We start from the raw sequence: 19,316 nt of genomic DNA on the forward strand, positions 1-19,316 counted from the left end.
TCTATTGAAACCCAACCAGATTGCCCACTGAGAAGCTTTTGTTCTGCCTCTCAGCATCAGGATTTGCTACTTAAAAAATCTCTCCTTTCCACCATGGGAAAGTGTGTGCAGATGTTATTCCAAGTATTTTCAGACATAGACATAATGGCCTTCAGCTAATTTTCAGTGAAGGAAAAGTTCAAGATGGTTTCCCTAGGCATCTTAATCCCTTTTCTGGAAAAATAGACTGGCTAGGTGCCCAGAATTTACAGAGGGATATTTACAGGTATTAGGAAATGCCATTTGGCTTAATGTCAGCACCATATATATTCACGAAATGCTTAGTGGCAGTGGCTTCAAAACTTTGTCTGAGAGTGCATGTGTTTCGCTATCTGGACAATTGGTTGATGAAAATCACATCTCAAAAAGGTGCCCTAGAATCAGTGAACGAAATCATCCAGGTATTGGAATTTCTAGGGTTCGTTATAAACTCCTAAAATTCCAGTTAAGCCCATCTTCTCAATTAGAGTTTATAGGAGCTCTACTAAACAGAACTTTGGCAAAAGTCTTCATTTCAGAAAAAAGGATAACCAATAGTGTCCATGATGGAAGGAATAAAAAAGAGTCGGCAGACAATGTTGGGCATTATAACATCAACAGTACATGTTATACCCTTGGTATATCTCTACATGAGACGAGCTCAGTGGATGTAGGCCATGCAAGATAGTTTCCAATTCACGCAGCAGCTCAGGGACTCATTGACCTGGTGGTTACTCGAAGGGAATTTGGCCAAGGGAGTGCCTTTCTAATTTCCATATTCCCAAATTACCATAATTATGCACATGTTCGACTTGGGTTAAGATGTACATGTAGATGGGCTCTGCACCATGGTCTATGGTCTGCTAGGAAAAGTGTTACATTATAAATCTTCTAGAGCTATGGCGATCTGAAACACTCTAAAGCCTTTCAGGGATCAGTTGGCCAACAAAATTATTCTAATTCAGACGATGTGACTGTTTTACTTAAACAGGATCCTGTTTCCCTCTGCTTATCTTCTGTGTCCAGAGTGTGTCAGAATGTGGGCTTGGGCCATTTTGCAGGAAATGACCTCTATCTGGCGGGCAAGGACAGTATCCTAATAGATAACTCAGTTGAGTCCTGGAACAGCATGAATGGTCCCTGATCAGAGGGGTTGCAATTTGGATATTACACAACTGCGTAACATTTGTAGGTTTATTAGTGTCCCCTGTGAACAGAAAGGTTCCTCAGTTCTTTTCTAGGAGAGGGTGACAGGACAAACTAGCCTTTGATGCCATCTTCCTAAATTGGGGGGGGGGGGGGGGGGGGGGGGGGGGGGGGAGAGTCTTTTGCATGTATATGCCCAAACAGAAGAGACCAAGGGACTGTGAGTCTCATTGCCTCTTATTGGCTGAGACAGATTTGGTTCCCACACCTTTGGGAGTTTTCCATCAGGGAATCAATCAAGTTTCGGAATTCTCCAATCCTCATTACATAGAAGCAGGCAAAATTCCTTCACCTCACTACCAGGTCCCTAGCATGTTTTGGGTGCAGAAAACATGTTTTGTGAATGCAAAACATGTTTTCTGTGCATAAATCCTGATTACAGGTCCTGGTGTTGGAATTTCAACTTCTGCCCATACACTGATACAAGCACTGGAAACTTTACTCGACCTCTGATCTGGAATAACATTTTCAGCACTAAGAAAATCTGAGTTAAGTCAATGCACCTCTCTGCATTGGGTGTGTAATCAATAACATCTTCATTTGCATGGGGTTTTCAAGCGAGGTTGCTAAACAGAATGCAGAATTTTGCATGCACAATTTTTGTGTCCAGAACTCCTTGCTGCATCAGGAGTAACATTTGCGCACAACTGAAGGTAAAACTGTGCATGCTGCTGAATGCTCCAGCGTCCATCTTAGTGCAGTTGATGCTTCCTGCCAACCATGTAGGAGGTAAACTCATCTCTACATCTCAACCTTTAGTTTGATTTACATGGACTTGCTTCTATTGAAGTCTCCTATCCAGCCTACCTTAGTGCAATTGATGCTTATCACTACCATGTAGGAGGTAGACTCATTTCTACAGCCTTTAGTTCAATGTATGTGGGGCTTGCTTCCATTGAAGCCTCTCATCGTCTCCCTCTGAATCATGGGCCCTTTACGTGGAACCAATTCAGCTGAGGAAAGCTCCCTTTGAGCAGTTAGGTTCCTTTGAGCTGACGTTCCTCACTGGAAAGTCATATTTTTGGTGGCGGTTACTTCTCACGCAGACATGAGATCCAGCCCTAGTGACTTTTGTGCCCTATACAACATTTTTCCACAATAGGATGATTCAGCACACACATTCTACCTAAGTGTTGGATTTACACCTGAATCAATGAGTTGTCCTTCCAGTACCTTTCCCTAAGCCACATGTTCACACAGTTTGGATTGCACAAGAGCCTTCCATCCAGAGCCAGAATGAAGCCCTTAGAAAGCCCACCCAGCCTTTTTGATCCCAATATACTTAGTATTGCTCTAGCCAAACATAATGTCTAATTATATGGCGGACTGCATCTCTCTTGTGCCCATGCAGGTCTGACTCTGGGTGGGCATGTCAGGGTTCATTATTGGAGCCTTGATAGCACTGGTGGCCTGCTTGAGATCAACTTCCATGGAAGAGGTCTGCAAAGCTGTGATGTGGTGGTCTGTCCACACTTTCAATTTGCATTATTGTTTGGATATGGACTCCTGACGCAGCAGTAGGCTTGGTCAATCTGTCCTGCTTGGTTTATTTGAAGTCTAGAATTCAGCTCCATTTCCCCTGGGCTGATTTTTATTATTTCCAGGTTGCCTTCCGAATAAATACATGCATAAATATATAAAATGTCTGCCAGCAAAACCATTTTTGCCTTTTGACGTATTAATTTGCACCCTTTTTTTATATTTTGAAGGTAGCCTGTAGCTAGGAACTCCCAGATGTGAGGATAGAGTATCCTGCCTGTGCTCAGACAAAGCAGCGTTGCTTACTTGTAACAGGTGTTCTCCAAGGATATGTGGTCCTTACAAAAACCCATCTACCTTCCCTTTTAGTTGACTGCCCCAATTTTAAATTCAATGCCAAAATGGAAGGGCCCCCATGAGCATGCTGCAGTGCAGAAATTCCCATGCATGCTCAGTAGAGCATGTTTGGAGAACTTTGGAGAGCTTGTAATACAGTGCCAATACCGGGCTTCAGCAGTGATGGCACCCAGAGAATACCTGTTACTGGTAAGCAACTTGCTTCATTAACTAGAGATCGAGGTTCATAATTATTTGTTCCATTTTTCTGTTTTCAAATACTGTGTGAAATCATTCATAAAAATATTGTGATTATAGTGATTGGGATTTTCCTTTATTTCAGCCAAACCATTTACTTTCAAAGTGAAGCAGATGCGATTACATAAAGAAGACTTTGAAATCTTGAAGGTGATTGGTCGAGGAGCTTTTGGGGAGGTAAGGAATCTCTTGTGTTCTGGTGAAGATGCAATGTGGATAGTACGAGTTCTTTATGTTTGCACTTAGAACCTGAATTCAAAGAGTGTATGACTGATAAGCAGTGTGATATTTAGTAGCACACATTTTCTCATGTACTGAAAGGACCTTTTTCCTGTTTTTCTGACATTTTGTGATATTTTGATACCATAGGAAATAAAACACTATAGATAAGCTATTGTTTTGCTTTTATATTCAGACAAGAATCATGCACTAATATTAGAAATAAAAATGGCAATAGAGGAATATACTTAAGCTGGAAATACAACCAATAGAAAGGTAAATCCACCAGTTTCTCAGGAAAAAAAAGGTTTGTGTACATTGCAGCAAATTTTCAAAGGGAAAACCATATGTGCGGATTCATTTTGAAAATCAGTATCCATAAAGCACAAGCACTAAAAGCAGGCCATACTTACATATAGAAGATGATGGCAGAAAAAGACCAATAATCCATCCTGTCTGCCCAGTTACTCCAGTCCACATTACTAAGGATGTGTTACGTGTCCCGGCCATGCAAGGCCCATGCCCGGGCCTACTCACCCCGGGAGCTCAGCTGCCAGCTCCGGTTCACCTTCGCTCACGGCGGTGGGCAGATACCTCCGTCCCCGAGTGCCTGCAGCCACCTCTCCCGCTTCTGATTCCTACACGGTTCCTCCTGGTGCGCGGCAGGCCTCCCTGTGCGGGCCGCGGAGTGATGCTGATGCCCTCCTTTCTCTGGGCTCCGCCTTAGGTGTGCGCGTGCGCAACTTGCGCTCTTTTAAAGGGGCCACGGCGGGAAAGTAGCCCGCGGCCCCGGATTATATCACTGGGCCTCTGTATAAAAGGCAGGGACCAGCCTTGGCAGCAGGTCTCCACGATTGCTCGTGTACTAGTTGCTGGTTTCTGTTCCTGTCTTCGTTCCTGCCTTCGGTTCCTGTCCCTGCGTGTTCCCTTGTCTGTTCCTTGGACTGATTCTCTGGTACTGACCCCTGCATCGCCTGGACTACGCTTGGACTGATTCTCTGCTATTTGACCTCCGCCTCGTGTGGACTACGTCTGATCTATCTCCTGGCTCTGACCTCTGCTCTGCTCCTGGTACTGTGCCTTCCTGCCGCCTGCCCTTACTCCAGCTTGCCTTGGAATCTCTGTGTCTCCTACGGACCTGGCCTCTCAGGCTTTGGCCAATCTTTACCTGGACACGCCCCCTGTCCTCCTTTGTTCCTGTTGGCATCTGGTCTTTGGAACCTGCCTCGTCCGGACCGTCCTTGGTCTTACAACACCTCTGCTGGTTCTTGGCGTACCCTTGACTATATCATCTGGGAGATGTCTCACAGAGGCCTGCCTAAGTCCAGCCAGCCCAGGCACCTGAGGGCTCAACCTAAGGGGAACGTGGGCTGGTATTGGCAAAGCTCCAGTTGGCCTCAGTCTCTTAGCCTGCTCTGCCACCTGACGGTGGGGACCCCTAGTGCTTGCCCTGCAGGTAGTGCCAACCCCACCTTGGGCCAAGGGTCCACCATCAGTGCAACAGATTACTAAGACCATGGATTCAGCAGAGTCTTCCACCCTCCAGGCCATGCCTGGCCTTGAAGATAAAAGTCCAGCAGCGGTTCCTAGAGGCATTGGCCTCTTCTGTCGAACGTCTCCACGCTTGACTGGATACTCACGCAAGCGCCACAGCTCCGACATCTGCACTAGTCAGCCCATCGCCTGCAGCTTCACCTACCAGGGCTTTGCTGGCCCTATCCGCTCCACCCTGCTTTAACGGGGATCCTCGTCTCTGCAGAGGGTTTATTAAACAGTGTTATATGCAGTTTGCTCTGCAGCCTTCCATCTACCAGGATGAACTGACAAAGGTGACTTTTATTCTTTCTCGTTTGGAAGGCAAGGCATTGGTGTGGTCTTCTCCCTTATGGGAGCACTTGGATTCTCTCCTGCGAGAATTGTCACACTTCGTGACAGTCTTCCGTCGGACCTTCGATGATCCTGGCAGGCAGGCTGTGGCCAGTAACTGTCTCGTACGCTTACGACAGGGTCAGAGACATTTCAACGACTACACCATTGAGCTTTGGACTCTAGCCACTGATTTGGCATGGCAAGAGGATTGTCTCTGCGCCATTTACTTGGACAGTCTTTCATTCCAATTGAAAGACGACCTCGCAGCCCGAGAACTTCAGTCCTCTCTGGAGGATTTAATTGACTTGACAGGCCAGATTGATCACCGCCTCCAGGAACATCACCATGAAGTTTGGATACCCCGACGTGTTGCTATGGAGCGATCTCGCTCTCCTCCCACTATGAAGCCCACTAGCAGTGGGGTTCAGTCTACCATCAAGTCAGAGGAACCTATGCAGCTGGGTCATGGCGCCTTACTCCGGAGGAACGTCTCCGGAGGGATTCTGGCTTGTGCCTGTACTGCAGGGCTTCCAGCCACCGCCTCCAGACTTGTCCTATCCGTCCGGAAAACTTTCGGACCTAAGTTCGGTTGGGGTCCTGAGCTTAGGTACGACTACTCCAGCTCCTCAATTATCCTTATCAGTCACGCTAACCTGAAACTCCCAACCTTTTCCAACCATGGCTCTAGTTGATTCTGGAGCAGGAGGGAGTTTTATTTTGAAAGACCTGATACACCTTTTAGGCATACGTACTCATGCTATAGGAGTCCCTCTGTGGATTGCCTCCATCCACGGCGAACCACTACCTGGGCGGTTCTCTCAAATTACAGCTCTCGTTTGGCTACTCACTGGCGCCCTCCACGAAGAGGAGATTGAACTTCTCGTATTGGAGAAATCCATTCATCCTATAATCTTGGGATTGCCATGGCTCCAGCATCACTCCCCCCAGTTTGACTGGGGAGCCTTACAGCTCACCGAATAGACTCCTGCTTCTCGCCAACAATGTTTGAAGAAGGTGGAGCCTTCGTCTGCAGTCCCCCTTGCAGTAGCCGTCCCTGGTCTTCCACCTCCCTATGGGGACTTCGAGGACGTCTTCTCTAAGCAGAAAGCAAACATCTTTCCACCTCTGCATACGTTTAATTGTCCAGTTGACCTGCTACCGGGTACTACCCCTCTCAGGGATATTACTTATCCATTGTCTTTACCTGAAACCCGAGCCATGACCGAATACATCCAGGAAAATTTAGCTAAGGGATTTATTCGACCGTCCACCTCGCCTGCAGGAGCAGGTTCTTTCTTTGTCAAGAAGGATGGGTTATTAAGATCTTGTATTGACTTCTGTGGGCTAAATGCTATCACCCATAAGGATCGTACCCGTTACCCTTGATCTCTGAACTGTTTGATTGCCTACAGGGCGCTACCGTCTTTACTAAACTGGACCTGCGGGGTGCCTTCAATTTAGTTCGTATTTGCCCAGAAGATGTCTAAAGACAGCGTTTAACACAAGAGACGGACATTATGAATACCTTGTCATGTCTTTCGAACTCTGCAATGCCCCCGCAGTATTTCAACGAATGAATAACAAGATCTTTCGCGAGTTCTTATACACCAGGGTCGTTGCATATCTGGATGACACCCTCATCTTCTCAAAGAACCTAGATTTCCATCGGGCCGATGTCCGCACCGTGCTCCAATGGCTTTGTGAAAATCATCTGTTTGCCAAATTGGATAAATGTATATTCGAGAAGTCCAGTTTGCCATTCTTGGGATACATCATCTCCCAACGAGGTTTTATCATGGACCCTAGTAAGCTAAAGGGTATCTATGACTGGCCCCAACCAGTAGGCCTACGAGCACTTCAAAGATTTCTTGGATTTACCAACTACTACCGTCATTTTATAGGAAATTACTCTGTGTTGGCCACACCCCTCACGGCCATGACTGGAAAGGGCAGCGATACAAGAAATTGGTCCCCAGAGGCCTTGACTGCCTTTCAAAATCTGAAGAAAGCCTTCTTTTCTGGACCCTGTCTGTGCCACCTGGATCCAAGTCGCCTTTTCGTTGTCTAGGTTGATGCCTCGGTGATTGGTCCTGGGGCTGTTCTAAGTCAGCACTTCAGTTGAGGGACTCTCTTACCTTGTTCCTTCTTTTCCCATAAGTTCTCCAGTACAGAACAGAATTACAGTATTGGAGACTTGGAATTGCTGGCCATTAAGCTTGCCCTCGAGGAATGGCACCCTTGGTTGGAGGGCGCGCAGCACAAATTCACTGTCTATACCGACCACAAAAATCTCGAACACCTTCGGCATGCCCATCGTCTTAACACTTGCCAGGCCTGCTGGGCTTCATTTTTCTCTCTGTTTGATTTCGAGCTCCAATACCGTCCGGCGGAGAAGAACCTCCGAGCGGACGCCCTGTCTCACTCTTTTGATCCTGATGGCATTCAAGAAGAACCCAGCCAAAAAATTGATTCTGCTTGCATCTGTCTTTCCACCACCTTCACCGTCCCAACCGGAAAAATCATTATCCCTCGTCGACTCTGAGAGAGGGTCCTATGCTGGGCACACGATTCCAAACTTGCTGGTTATCTTGGGTGCGCCCGGACCTTGGGGTTACTACGTTTCTGCTGGTGGCCTACTATGGTTTCTGACACCCGTGCTTATGTGGATTCTTGTGTCATCTGTGCTCAGCTTGAAGCCTCCAGTTGGCCGTCCTTGGGGGGCCTTCTCCAGCCATTGCCTGCACCTGATGAGCCTTGGACTCATCTCTCTACGGAATTCGTTGTAGACTTACTGCCATCCAAGGGAAACACTGTAATCTGGGTCATCATAGACTGCTTCTCCAAGATGGCCCATTTTGTGCCTCTACCAGCCTTGCCCTCGGCCCCACCGTGACTGCATGATCTCCTTGGGGGCAGGGAGAGACAACATATAAGGGAAGCAAGTAACATACAAGGGGTATAAAGTGATAAATATGACCATAGAAAAACAGGTAGGATTAGTGGAAGAGAAAAGACATTCAGTGTAGCAAATATAAGTGCCCTCATTTTTTTTTTTTTTCCCCCAACACGTTTCGTCTCCATGGCTCTCCCACAGATATCACCTCCAACAGAGGACCTCAATTTGTCGCTTACTACTGGCGCTCAATTTGCAGGAAATTTGGAATTTAATATCAGCCTGACGACTGCACACCATCTACAAGCCAACAGCCATGCCGAATGTACCAGTCGCTCTCTGAAAAACTTCCAGCTGTCTTATTCTAACAATCAACAGGATAATTGGGCAGAATTCTTACTGTGGGCAGAGTTTTCACACAATTCCCATGTGGCAGCCGCCACCGGAGCCTCACCGGTCTCTATAGTCTACAGCAAACAACCACGGCTTCCCTTACCAGTTCCTTTGTCAGTGCCTTCTTCGGCAGCTCAGGCCAGTGCTGATGCTCTGCAAATCATCTGGAATCAGACAAATAAATGTCTTCGTCAAGCAGCTGCTCAAGCCAAGAAGGCCACAGATTCCCGCTGTCACCCGGCTCCTGAATTCCAGCCAGGCCAAAAGGTCTGGTTGAGTACCCGCTACATCCGGCTAAAGTTACCTTCTCAAAGGTTTGCTCCCAGGTACATTGGTCCGTTCCATGTGACCAGACGTATTGGACCTGTCACCTACCAACTTCGGTTACCACCCACTGTGGGTGTACACAATTTGTTCCATGTGTCACTGCTCAAACCAGTGATACTTTCTTGACCATCATGTAAAATCCCTGCGCCATTTTCAGTTTCCTTCCAGACTGATACATATCGGGTTACATAAGAAAATGCCATACTGGGTCAGACCAAGGGTCCATCAAGCCCAGCATCCTGTTTCCAACAGTGGCCAATCCAGGCCATAAGAACCTGGCAAGTAACCAAAGTTCAAGAAGAACTTTGGCAAGTAACCAAAGTTCAAGAAGTCCTGGATGTCCGAAGAAGAGGACGTCGCTGTGAGTACCTTCTCTCATGGGAAGGTTACAGACCTGAGGAAAACTGGGAACCGGCCAGTAACATTCTGCACAAAGGACTTCTCTTTCAGTTCCACCATGCCCAACTGGGCAAGCCCCAACCTCCGGGGTGTGTGTGTGTGTGTGTAAAGGAGGGGTGCTGTTACGTGTCCTGGCAGTGCAAGGCCCACGCCCGGGCAACTCACCCCAGGAGCTCAGCTGCCAGCTCCGATTCACCTTTGCTCATGGCGGCGGGCAGCCGCCTCCGTCCCCGAGCGCCTGCAGCCACCTCTCCCGCTTCTGACTCCTATGCTGTTCCTCCTGGTGACCGGCGGGCCTCCCTGAGTGGGCCGCGGAGTGACGCCGCCGCCCTCCTTCCTCTGGGTTCCGGCTTAGGTGTGCACATGCGCAAATTGCGCTCTTTTAAAGGGGCCGTGGCGAGAAAGTAGCCCGCGGCCCCGGATGATGACTTCACTGTGCCTCTGTATAAAAGGCAGGGCCTAGCCACTCTTTCCCTGTCTTGGCAGCAGGTCTCCACGATTGCTCGTGTACTAGTTGCTCGTTCCTGGTTCCTGTCATGGTTCCTGTCCCTGTGTGTTCCCTTGTCTGCTCCTCGTTCCTCAGACTGATTCTCTGGTATTGACCCCTGCATCGCCTGGACTACGCTCGGACTGATTGTCTGGTATTAGACCTCTGTCTCGTCTGGACCACGTCTGCTCTATCTCCTGGCACTGACCTCTGCTTTGCTCCACTCCTGGTACTGTGCCTTCCTGCTGCCTGCCCTGATTCCAGCTTGCATTGGACTCAGTGTCTACTACGGACCTGGCCTCTCAGACTTCGGCCTATCCTTTACCTGAATGCCCCCTGTTCTCCTTTGTTCCTGTTGGCATCTGGGTCTTTGGAACCCTGCCTCGTCCGGACCATCGTCGGCCTTCTAATACCTTTGCTAGTTCCTGGCGTACCCTTGACTACATCATCTGGGAGTTCTCTCACGGAGGCCCACCTAGGTCCAGCCGGCCCCGGCACCTGAGGGCTCAACCTAAGGGGAACGTGGGCTGGTATTGGTGAAGCTCCAGTTGGCCTCCATATCCTAGCCTGCTCCACCACCTGATGGTGGGGACCCTTAGGGCTTGCCCTGTGGGTAGCGCCAACCCCACATCTGGCCAAGGGTCTACCATCAGCGCAACAGGATGTACTCCAGCTTTACGGCTTGTAGGATATCACTCCTTATCTATTTCAGCTTGTCTTATGTTCTCTTTTGGTTTTCTACCATCCCAAGAAGATGAGAATAAAAGTTCCTACCTCCAAATCCAACATCCCTCAGTCTCCTGCACTCATCTCACCTCCAAATCCTGTGACAATACAGTCAATTAATATAACCAATGTGGCTGCTACCCAGATAACTATATTTGCATCTGTTGTAAGTCTAAATTCACTGTTCCTCTGATTTAATGATTAAGACTTGGTTGACCTTTAAATGAGACTGAACAGGTGTGGAGCTGGGCCATCTCCTAGGAAATGGTCCTTAGAGCCTCGTTTCTGGCAGGCAAGGAGAATGTCCTGGTTGACAGATTGTTGGGTCCTGGAACCCCATGATGGTCCCTGGACCAAAGGTGGCTAACCAGATATTCTATAAATGGAGTGCACTCATGGTAGATTGGTACATGGTCTCGCATGGCAATAAAGCTCATGCTCTTCTGTTCCTGGAAAGGGAGTCAAGGCAAACTAGCCTTGGATGCCTTTGCCCTCAGCTGGGGAGAGGGCCTGCTGTATGTATATCCTCTGATTCTCTCATTGTGAAGACCTTGTTGAAGCTCAGAAGAGACTGGGGAGCTATGATTCTGATAGCCCCCTTTTGGCTGACACAGATTTGGTTTCAGGAGTTGACCATCAGGATCTCAATCAAGTTAGGGAATATCACTTAGGATTAGGGACCCATCCTAACAATGGGTCCCTGGCTCATGTAGCCTAGATGTTGAAAAGATAGCCTTGCAACCTCTAGATCTTTCAGAGGATATGTCCTTGCTTCAAAAGAGGACTCCACAAAGAAGTTCTATGGACTAAAGTAGAAGAGATTTGCCTTTTGGAGTGAGAAAAAGGCCCTAGACCTTTCTCCTGCTCCACACACAAACTACTTCAATATCTTCTGCATCTTTTCGAGCTAAATCTCAAGACCAGCTCAATAAGGGTTCATCTCAGCGCAGTTGGCACCTAGCACCATTATGTAGTATGTAAGCTCATCCCTGTACAGCCTTTGATTCATATGGGGCTTGCTTCACTAGAGGCCTCTACACTATGTCTTGGGACCTAAGTATGGTACTGATCCAGCTGATAAATACTCCCTATGAGCCTCTGCACTCCTTGAGCTGAAGTTCCTGACCTTGAAGATTGTGTTTTTGATGGTGGTGACTTCAGCGTGTAGTCAGTGAGCTCCAGGCTCTAGTGATCTATCCAACTTATACCATGTTTTTTCATGATAAGGTGATTCTGTGCACATGTCCTAAGTTTCTGCCTAACAGGCCGGTACAGTACAGTGCGATCCGGCGAAGCGCGAAAACGCGCGTCCAATCCCCCCCGAAACTAATAGCGCCTGCATCATGCAAATGCATGTTGATGGCCCTATTAGTTATTCCTACGCAATTCAGTAAGTAAAATGTGCAGCCAAGCTGCACATTTTACTTTTAGAAATTAGTGCCTACCCAAAGGCTGGTGTTAATTTCAGCTGGCACCGGGGAAGTGCACAGAAAAGCAGTAAAAACTGCTTTTCTGAACACCCTCCGACTTAATATCATGGCGATATTAAGTCGGAGGTCCGAAAACATTAAAAAAATTAAAAAAAAATTTTTTAAATCGGCTCGCGGGTTGAAAACCAGACGCTCAATTTTGCCCGCGTCCGGTTTCCGAATCTGTGGCTGTCAGCAGGTTTGAGAACCGACGCCGGCAAAATTGAGCGTCGGCTGTCAAACCCGCTGACAGCCGCCGCACCTGTCAAAAAAGAGGCGCTAGGGACGCGCTAGTGTCCCTAGCGCCTCTTTTTATCGCAGGCCCTCATTTGCATGCGGGCCGATACTAAATCGCGCGCACAGGAGAGTGGGCGCCCGCCCGCTGTCTCGTGACTTTTACTGTATCGACCCGTAAGGTAGTATTGGACTTCCATATTAATCAGTCATCATCCTTCCAACATTTTTCCAGATCATATGTCCACAAAGTTGAACAGGTGCTGCACACAAACTGCAAAAGAATCCTAATCTTCTGTCCATAGAAAGCCTGCCCAGCCCTTTGTTTTTGGGTTTTTTTTTGACACCACCAAATCTGGGATTGCAGTTGCCAAACACATTCTGTCTAATTGGCTCGCAGATGGTATCACTTCTGTAATGCCCAGGCAGGCCTGATTCTAGTGGGTCATGTCAAGGCTCTTATTTCAGTGCTGTGTCAGCATTGCAAATCCGATTTTTCCCTTGACCTTGGTCTTAGAAAGTATTGACTTGAGAATGGGCCCATTGGTAATCAGTTCAGCACCTTCTCAATGCTCCTTAACTCCTCAATATATTAAGTACTCATAGTACTGATTTTCCTTCCGGACTCTTCTCTCCCCCTCCACGTAACAGGAAGAAGTGCATTCTCCACCTGAGACTTTTCCCTTTCCAAGTTTTGTTTAAAGAAGGACATTCTATATGATTTGTAGGTATAAGGAGAATCCAGAGCGCTTTTACTTGATTTCCTGAAGTACCTCTACTCCCTGAAAGAGTTGGTGACGGTACTTGTCGCTCTCTCCTCCAGATTGTACATAAGAGGGTGTGGGAAATCCCACGTGTTGTACTCCTGGTGAGAGAGCAGAAAGACGCAAGGTGTTGCGTCCAGAAAACTACAGGATTCAACGGGTACCCAGCTGCCTCACCACTGTGTGGTTATTGAATCTACCCTCAAAAGGGTCAGGAGTACGAAGAGCACTGTGTCAGTACCCCCGGTTGTAAGTCTAAAATCTTGGACCATATTGTGAGGTGAAATCATCAGAATACTATGCTGCAGTCCTGCTTAGCTTCCTGTCTTCCCTGGTATTTTGTTGCTATAAATAGTCTACTACTTTGCTTCTTTCTTAATACGTCTACGTTTTGAATGACTTCTCATTAGCTGCCAGTAAATCATCCTGAGTATAGTGCATTGTGGAATGGCTTAAAAAATGTTAAATGGTGGTATATATATATATTTCAATTTTGGTTATTGCTTAAATATGAAGCCCCCCTTTTCCTTTGGCAGTTGTACGCTTTTTAGAAGTAAAACCTCTCTATGTTAAGGTTAGTCAAAGAGTTATTTGTTGTGGTTTTACTTTCTTTATTGCTCATGGCGCCAATCAGTGAGCTCAGCTGAAAATACCGGGCCAAGAGACAGAAGAAGGGGAATTTAAAACCTGAACAGTGGAATAAAATGAACTATATTATGTTTCAGAAAAGGAGGGATGTTTTTTCAGGATCAGTGACTATGTTAAAAAAAAATAAAAAATAAAGAGTTCTACTGCATACAACTTGCACACAAACTGCAAAAGAAGCCTAGTCTTCTGCCCATGGAAAGTTTGCCCAGTCTTTTGTTTCTTTTGACACCGACAAATCTGGGATTGCCTTTGTAAAACACAATGATGTCCATATTCAAAAGCCATTTAGTTGGTTAACGTAATAGTTATCCATCTAAATGGCTTACCAGGTTATATTCAGCCCTTATCCTGCTAAATTTTAGTTACCCGGCTTGAATTTAGCTGGATAAGACGGGGGCATTCTGCAGGTGGGCAGGAGGCGTTCTGGGGAGGAGCGGAGTTAGTCACTTAAGTTAACCAGCTACCTCCTATAGTCAGGATTAGCTGGTTACCTTCTGTGGCTATCTCTGGTCAGGCCGTAGGGCATAGCGGCTGAATATAAACCTCAATGTGTCAGATTGGCTAGCAGGTGGGCCTGAATCTTGAGTCTTGTCAAAGCTTGTAGAATCAGAGCCATGGCAGCATCGGTGGCAAATCTACAATCAGCCTCCATGGAGGAAATTTGCAAGGCTGCAACATGGAGTTCTTACCACACTTTTACATCCCAGTGTTTGGAGAGGGACATCAAGAATGAAAAAACAACCCCTCAGACCCCCATCCCCTTCCAACTCTAACCCTTATCAAGGGAGTGGCCAGATCTTATTTACACCTCAAGAACCACCTCTTTATCCAACCTAACCAATTCTCATAAATCTAACAGCCTGAAGAAAAATGCTTCTCCAAAAGCCCTCACCCATTCCAACTCACCCACATGGAAATAGCCATATTTTTACTTTTTTTCCTAAACGTCAAAAAGTTGTTTTGCAATCTGATGTGTAGAGGCATTGAATTCTACAGCTCTGGTCCCTTTTTAAAAAATTGGCATTACATTGGCAACCTTCCAGTCTTCAGGTACCATAGAAGATATTGATATACAAATTTCCAATAGCAGATTCGCAATTTCATTTTTTAGTTCTTTCAGCACTCTGTGATGTATACCATCTGGTTCAGGTGATTTGCTGCTCTTTAGCTTGTCAATTTGCCCTAGTACATCTTCCAGAATAACTGAGATTTGTTTCAGATCCTCTGAATCATCACCGTTGAATATCATTTCTGGAATGGATATATCTCTTACATCTTCCTCGGTGAATACTGAAGCAAAGAATTAATGTAATCTCTCTGCTATGGCTTTGTCAACCCTAAGTGATCCTTTTACCCCATGATCATCTAATGGTCCAACTGACTCCCTCGCATGCTTTTTACCTTGAATGTACCAGAAAACGTTTTTATGGGTTTTGCTTCCACGGCAAGCTTCTTTTTAAATTCTTTCTTTGCCTTCCTTATCAATGCTTTGCATCTGACTTGCCAGTGTTTATACTGTTTCCTGTTTTCTTCGTTCAGATCCATTTTCCATTTCTTGAAAGATGTTCTTATAGATATTAGGGCCTCTCTCACCATGCCTGTAGTCGTTTAGCCTTCTTTCAACCTTTTCTAATGCGTGGAATACATCTGTTCTGGGCTTCCTAGATAGTATTTTTAAACAACATCCATGCCTTAGCTAAACTCTTAATCATTGCAGTTGCTCTTTTCAGTTTTTCCTAACCATTTTCCTTATTTTATCATAGTCACCTTTTTGAAAGTTAAATGCTGTCGTAGTAGATTTCTTTTTTTTTTCGCTCCCTCCAGTTATTAAATCAAATTTGGTAATGTTGTATCACTATTGCCAAGTGGCTCCAACACTGTTGCCTCTCACACCAAATCCTGTGTTACATTAAGGACTAGGTCTATAATAGTTTCGCTTCTTGTTGGTTCTTGTACCAGATGCTCCATGAAGCACTCATTTATTTAATCTAGGAACTTTACATCTTCTGATGTAACATTCATCTAGTCAATACTGGGGTAATTCAAATCACCCATTATGACTGTGCTTCTGATTTTGTTAGCTTCCATAATTTCTTTTAGCATTTCATTGTCTTAGTTCATTCTGGCCAGGTGGATGGTAAATCACCCCATTACTATTTTATTCCTTTTTTCACCTGGAATTTCTATCCGTAAAGATTGAACTTTGCATTTTGTTTCCTGCAGAACTTTTCTCCTGTTTGACTCAATGCTCTCTTTAACATACAGTGCCACAACTCCACCAGTTTGATCCATCCTATCATTTTGATATAATTTGTATCCTATCATCACAGTGTCCCATTGGTTATCCTCCTTCCACCAGGTCTCCGATATGTTAGTTATATCTACATCTTCATTTGGTGCTATACACTCTAACTCTCCCGTCTTATTTTGTAGACTTCCAGCGTTTGTATAGTGACATTTCAAAGTATGTTCCTTGTTTGTATTAATAACCTGCTCATCAGTTGACAGGGATAATTTGGAATCTTTCTGCACTTTACTGAAAGGCACCTGATCCTCTTTTGGCAAGTATTACAGCCTCTGGACTGGGATGCCCTGTCTTCCCTGCTCTTGGCTTCCTTCAAAGATGCATCATTCTGAACCATGCGCTGCTGAGCGACTGTCGGCTTTCCCCCTTGTTCTAGTTTAAAAGCTGCTCTATCTCCTTTTTAAAGGTTAGCGCCAGCAGCCTGGCTGCACTCTGGTTAAGGTGGAGCCCATCCTTTTGGAAAAGGCTCCCCCTCCCCCCAAAATGAAGCCCAGTTCCTAACAAATGTAAACCCCTCTTCCTTGCAGCATTGTTTCATCCATGCATTGAGACTCCGGAGCTCTGCCTGCCTCTGGGCTCCTGCACATGGAACAGGGAGCATTTCTGAGAAGGTTACCCTGGAGGCAGCATACTCCGGATTTCAGCTTTCTACTTTAAACCCTAAATTTGGCTTTCAGACCTTCCCTCCTGCACTTTCCTATGTCATTGGTCACAGGTGCCAAGACAGCCGGCTCCTACCCAGCACCATCTAAAATCTTATCTGTGTGATGCGTGAGCTCCACCACCTTCGCACCAGGGGGACAAGTTTCCAAGTTACCAAGCCAGCCCAGCTATCAACTCTCCTAATAACTGAATCATCAGCTGTAACGGCCATCCTAACCCTTCCTTCCTGGGCACCTGTCACTGGAGACTTATCCTCAGTGTGAGAGGATACCACATTACCTTGAGGGCAGGCCCTAGCTACAGGATTGCTTCCTGCCTCATCGAGCTGTTGCTCTCCTTCCAGGTGACCTTTCTCCTCCAAAGCAGCACAGGGGCTACCAGATTGGAGGTGGGACTTCTCTATCCTGTCCTTGAAGGTCTCCTCTATATACCTCTCTGTCTCCCTTAGATCCTGCAATTCTGCCTCTCTAGCCTCCAGAGATTGGACTCGTTCTCTGAGGGCTTGTAGCTCTTTGCACTTACAAGTACATTTTCAGAATCCGACGCATGGAAATCCCGGCAAATATGCGTGTGTCAGGGCCGCGGGTGCGCCGAGCGCATTTTCAAAATGGCCCAGCCAACACACATCTCCTGGCACGCGCGGACGTGCTGGGCATAAAGGGGCGGGGTCCGTGCGGGGGACGGCCGACGCGCACAACTTACTTCTACTGCTGAGAGGAAGTAAGTATCAAAACAAAAAAAAGAAAAGAGATTAGTTAGATGGGGATTAGAGGTTGGGGTGGAGAGAGGGGAAAAGGGAGGAAGGGACATTCCCTCCCAGTCCTCTCCTTTATTGGCAGGAACTGGGCAAAGACCTGTTTGTGTTGCCGCACGTTTTTAAAATAAAACACTCCCCTTGCGCGAGCCAGTCGGAACCCGCGGGCACATGCACGCAGCGATATAAAATCGGGAGCACGGGTGTGCACGGGTATTGGATTCTAATATATGCGCGTGGTGACATGCATGTGTTATAAAATCGGCGCGCACATGGACGCCTGTGCGGCCCTTTAAAAATTTACCCGTCTGACATCTGGCCAGCTGGGAGCTAATCATACATGTGGTGGCACTCAGTGCAAAGGACTGGAAAGCTCCCTCTCGCTGCTGGACTACTTCCTGCATCAATCATTTTGTTTTGTTATCGAGTTAAAATTTCTAAGGGAAGCAGGGATGTAAAGCTAACCTAAAGTACTTTTAGTCTATGGATTTATTTTATATTTGTCTAGCAATGACCCTTAAAACACTACAATTAATCTAACTGCATCCTCCTAGTTACCCAACTTATGGACTCTTGTTTGAATTAAATTCCTTCTGTATTAAATCTGTAGTAAATTAGTCCTAGCAAACACAATCTCCATGTGAAATCTAAACATATAAAACCAAGTAAAAACAGAAGGAAGCCTTTTCTTTCCGAGGGTGATTTTAGATCAATATTACAGACTGTATGAACTCATCTGAACTATTGGAGAAGAGATGGCTGAGGGGGGGATATGATAGAGATGTTTAAAATCATGAGAGGTCTAGAACAGGTAGATGTGAATCGGTTATTTACACTTTTATCTAATAGAAAGACTAGGGGGCACTCCATGAAGTTAGCATATGATACATTTAAAACTAATCGGAGAAAGTTCTTTTTTACTCAACGCACAATTAAACTCTGGAATTTGTTGCCAGAGGATGTGGTTAGTGAAGTTAGTATAGCTGTGTTTAAAAAAGGATTGGATAAGTTCTTGGAGGAGAAGTCCATTAACAGCTATTATTCAAGTTTACTTAGGGAATAGAACTGCTATTAATTGCATCAGTAGCATGGGATCTTCTTAGTGTTTGGCTACTTGCCAAGTACTTGTATCCTGGATTGGCCACTGTTGGAAACAGGATGCTGGGCTTGATGGACCCTTGGTCTGACCCAGTATGGCATGTTCTTATGTTCTTATTGCAATTCCCTTTTATTTTTGGTCTGCCTGCTTCTTTACTTCTTACATGGCAATTTTTTCAGAGCTTACTTCTGGTTGCCACCAGTACCTTAATATTACTCCTGCACCGAGGAACTTGTGCCATGGCGGATTCAATTCTGAATTGTAAGGCTGGATTTTAAGGGCATCAGAAGGGAAGCCCCTGATTGGCTCAGGGCACCCATTACTGGATAAAGTCCCCGGGGATCCCTCACTTCCTTTTGTCAGGCCTTTCCGTCAGCGCCCTCTGTAAAGGCAATTCACTTAGAGACCTGCTGTAATGGGACCAGTGTTGTGGGATGATTTCCCCTTAGAGCTGCAAATGGAAAAGAAGCATTTTCTATTTTGTAAAAAAAAAAAAAAAAAAAAAAAAGTGAAGCACTTTTCACCGCTGACTGAGAGCAGTAATTAGGATCAGCGTAATAGAAATACTGCCAATAAATGAGTGACTATTTTCTGACAAAATGGGACATAATTTTAATGTTACACCAATATGGAATAAATTGCAAAAGTGAGTCTTTGTATTTCAAGTCTGTGAAGGGAATAATTATCCCAGGAAAAGGGACAGCTAGCTCCAGAGATAGTGTGGAGAGGCGTGCTTAAAGCTTATGCTTTACGGGCCATAATTAATTGCC

At 46.0% G+C, this 19,316-nt stretch overlaps 1 protein-coding gene across 3 annotated transcripts in view; it reads left to right on the forward strand.

The window, feature by feature from the left end:
• Positions 1 to 19,316, forward strand: part of CDC42BPA (CDC42 binding protein kinase alpha) — a 563,297-nt gene that overhangs the window by 163,536 nt on the left and 380,445 nt on the right. For all 3 annotated transcript variants that reach the window (XM_029593037.1, XM_029593036.1, XM_029593038.1), the window contains exon 2: positions 3,383 to 3,474. In XM_029593037.1, the coding sequence (XP_029448897.1) occupies positions 3,383 to 3,474 (92 nt within the window). The remainder of the gene's footprint in view (positions 1 to 3,382; positions 3,475 to 19,316) is intronic.

Source organism: Rhinatrema bivittatum, chromosome 3, assembly GCF_901001135.1.
Source record: "Rhinatrema bivittatum chromosome 3, aRhiBiv1.1, whole genome shotgun sequence".
NCBI classification, from domain to species: domain Eukaryota; kingdom Metazoa; phylum Chordata; class Amphibia; order Gymnophiona; family Rhinatrematidae; genus Rhinatrema; species Rhinatrema bivittatum.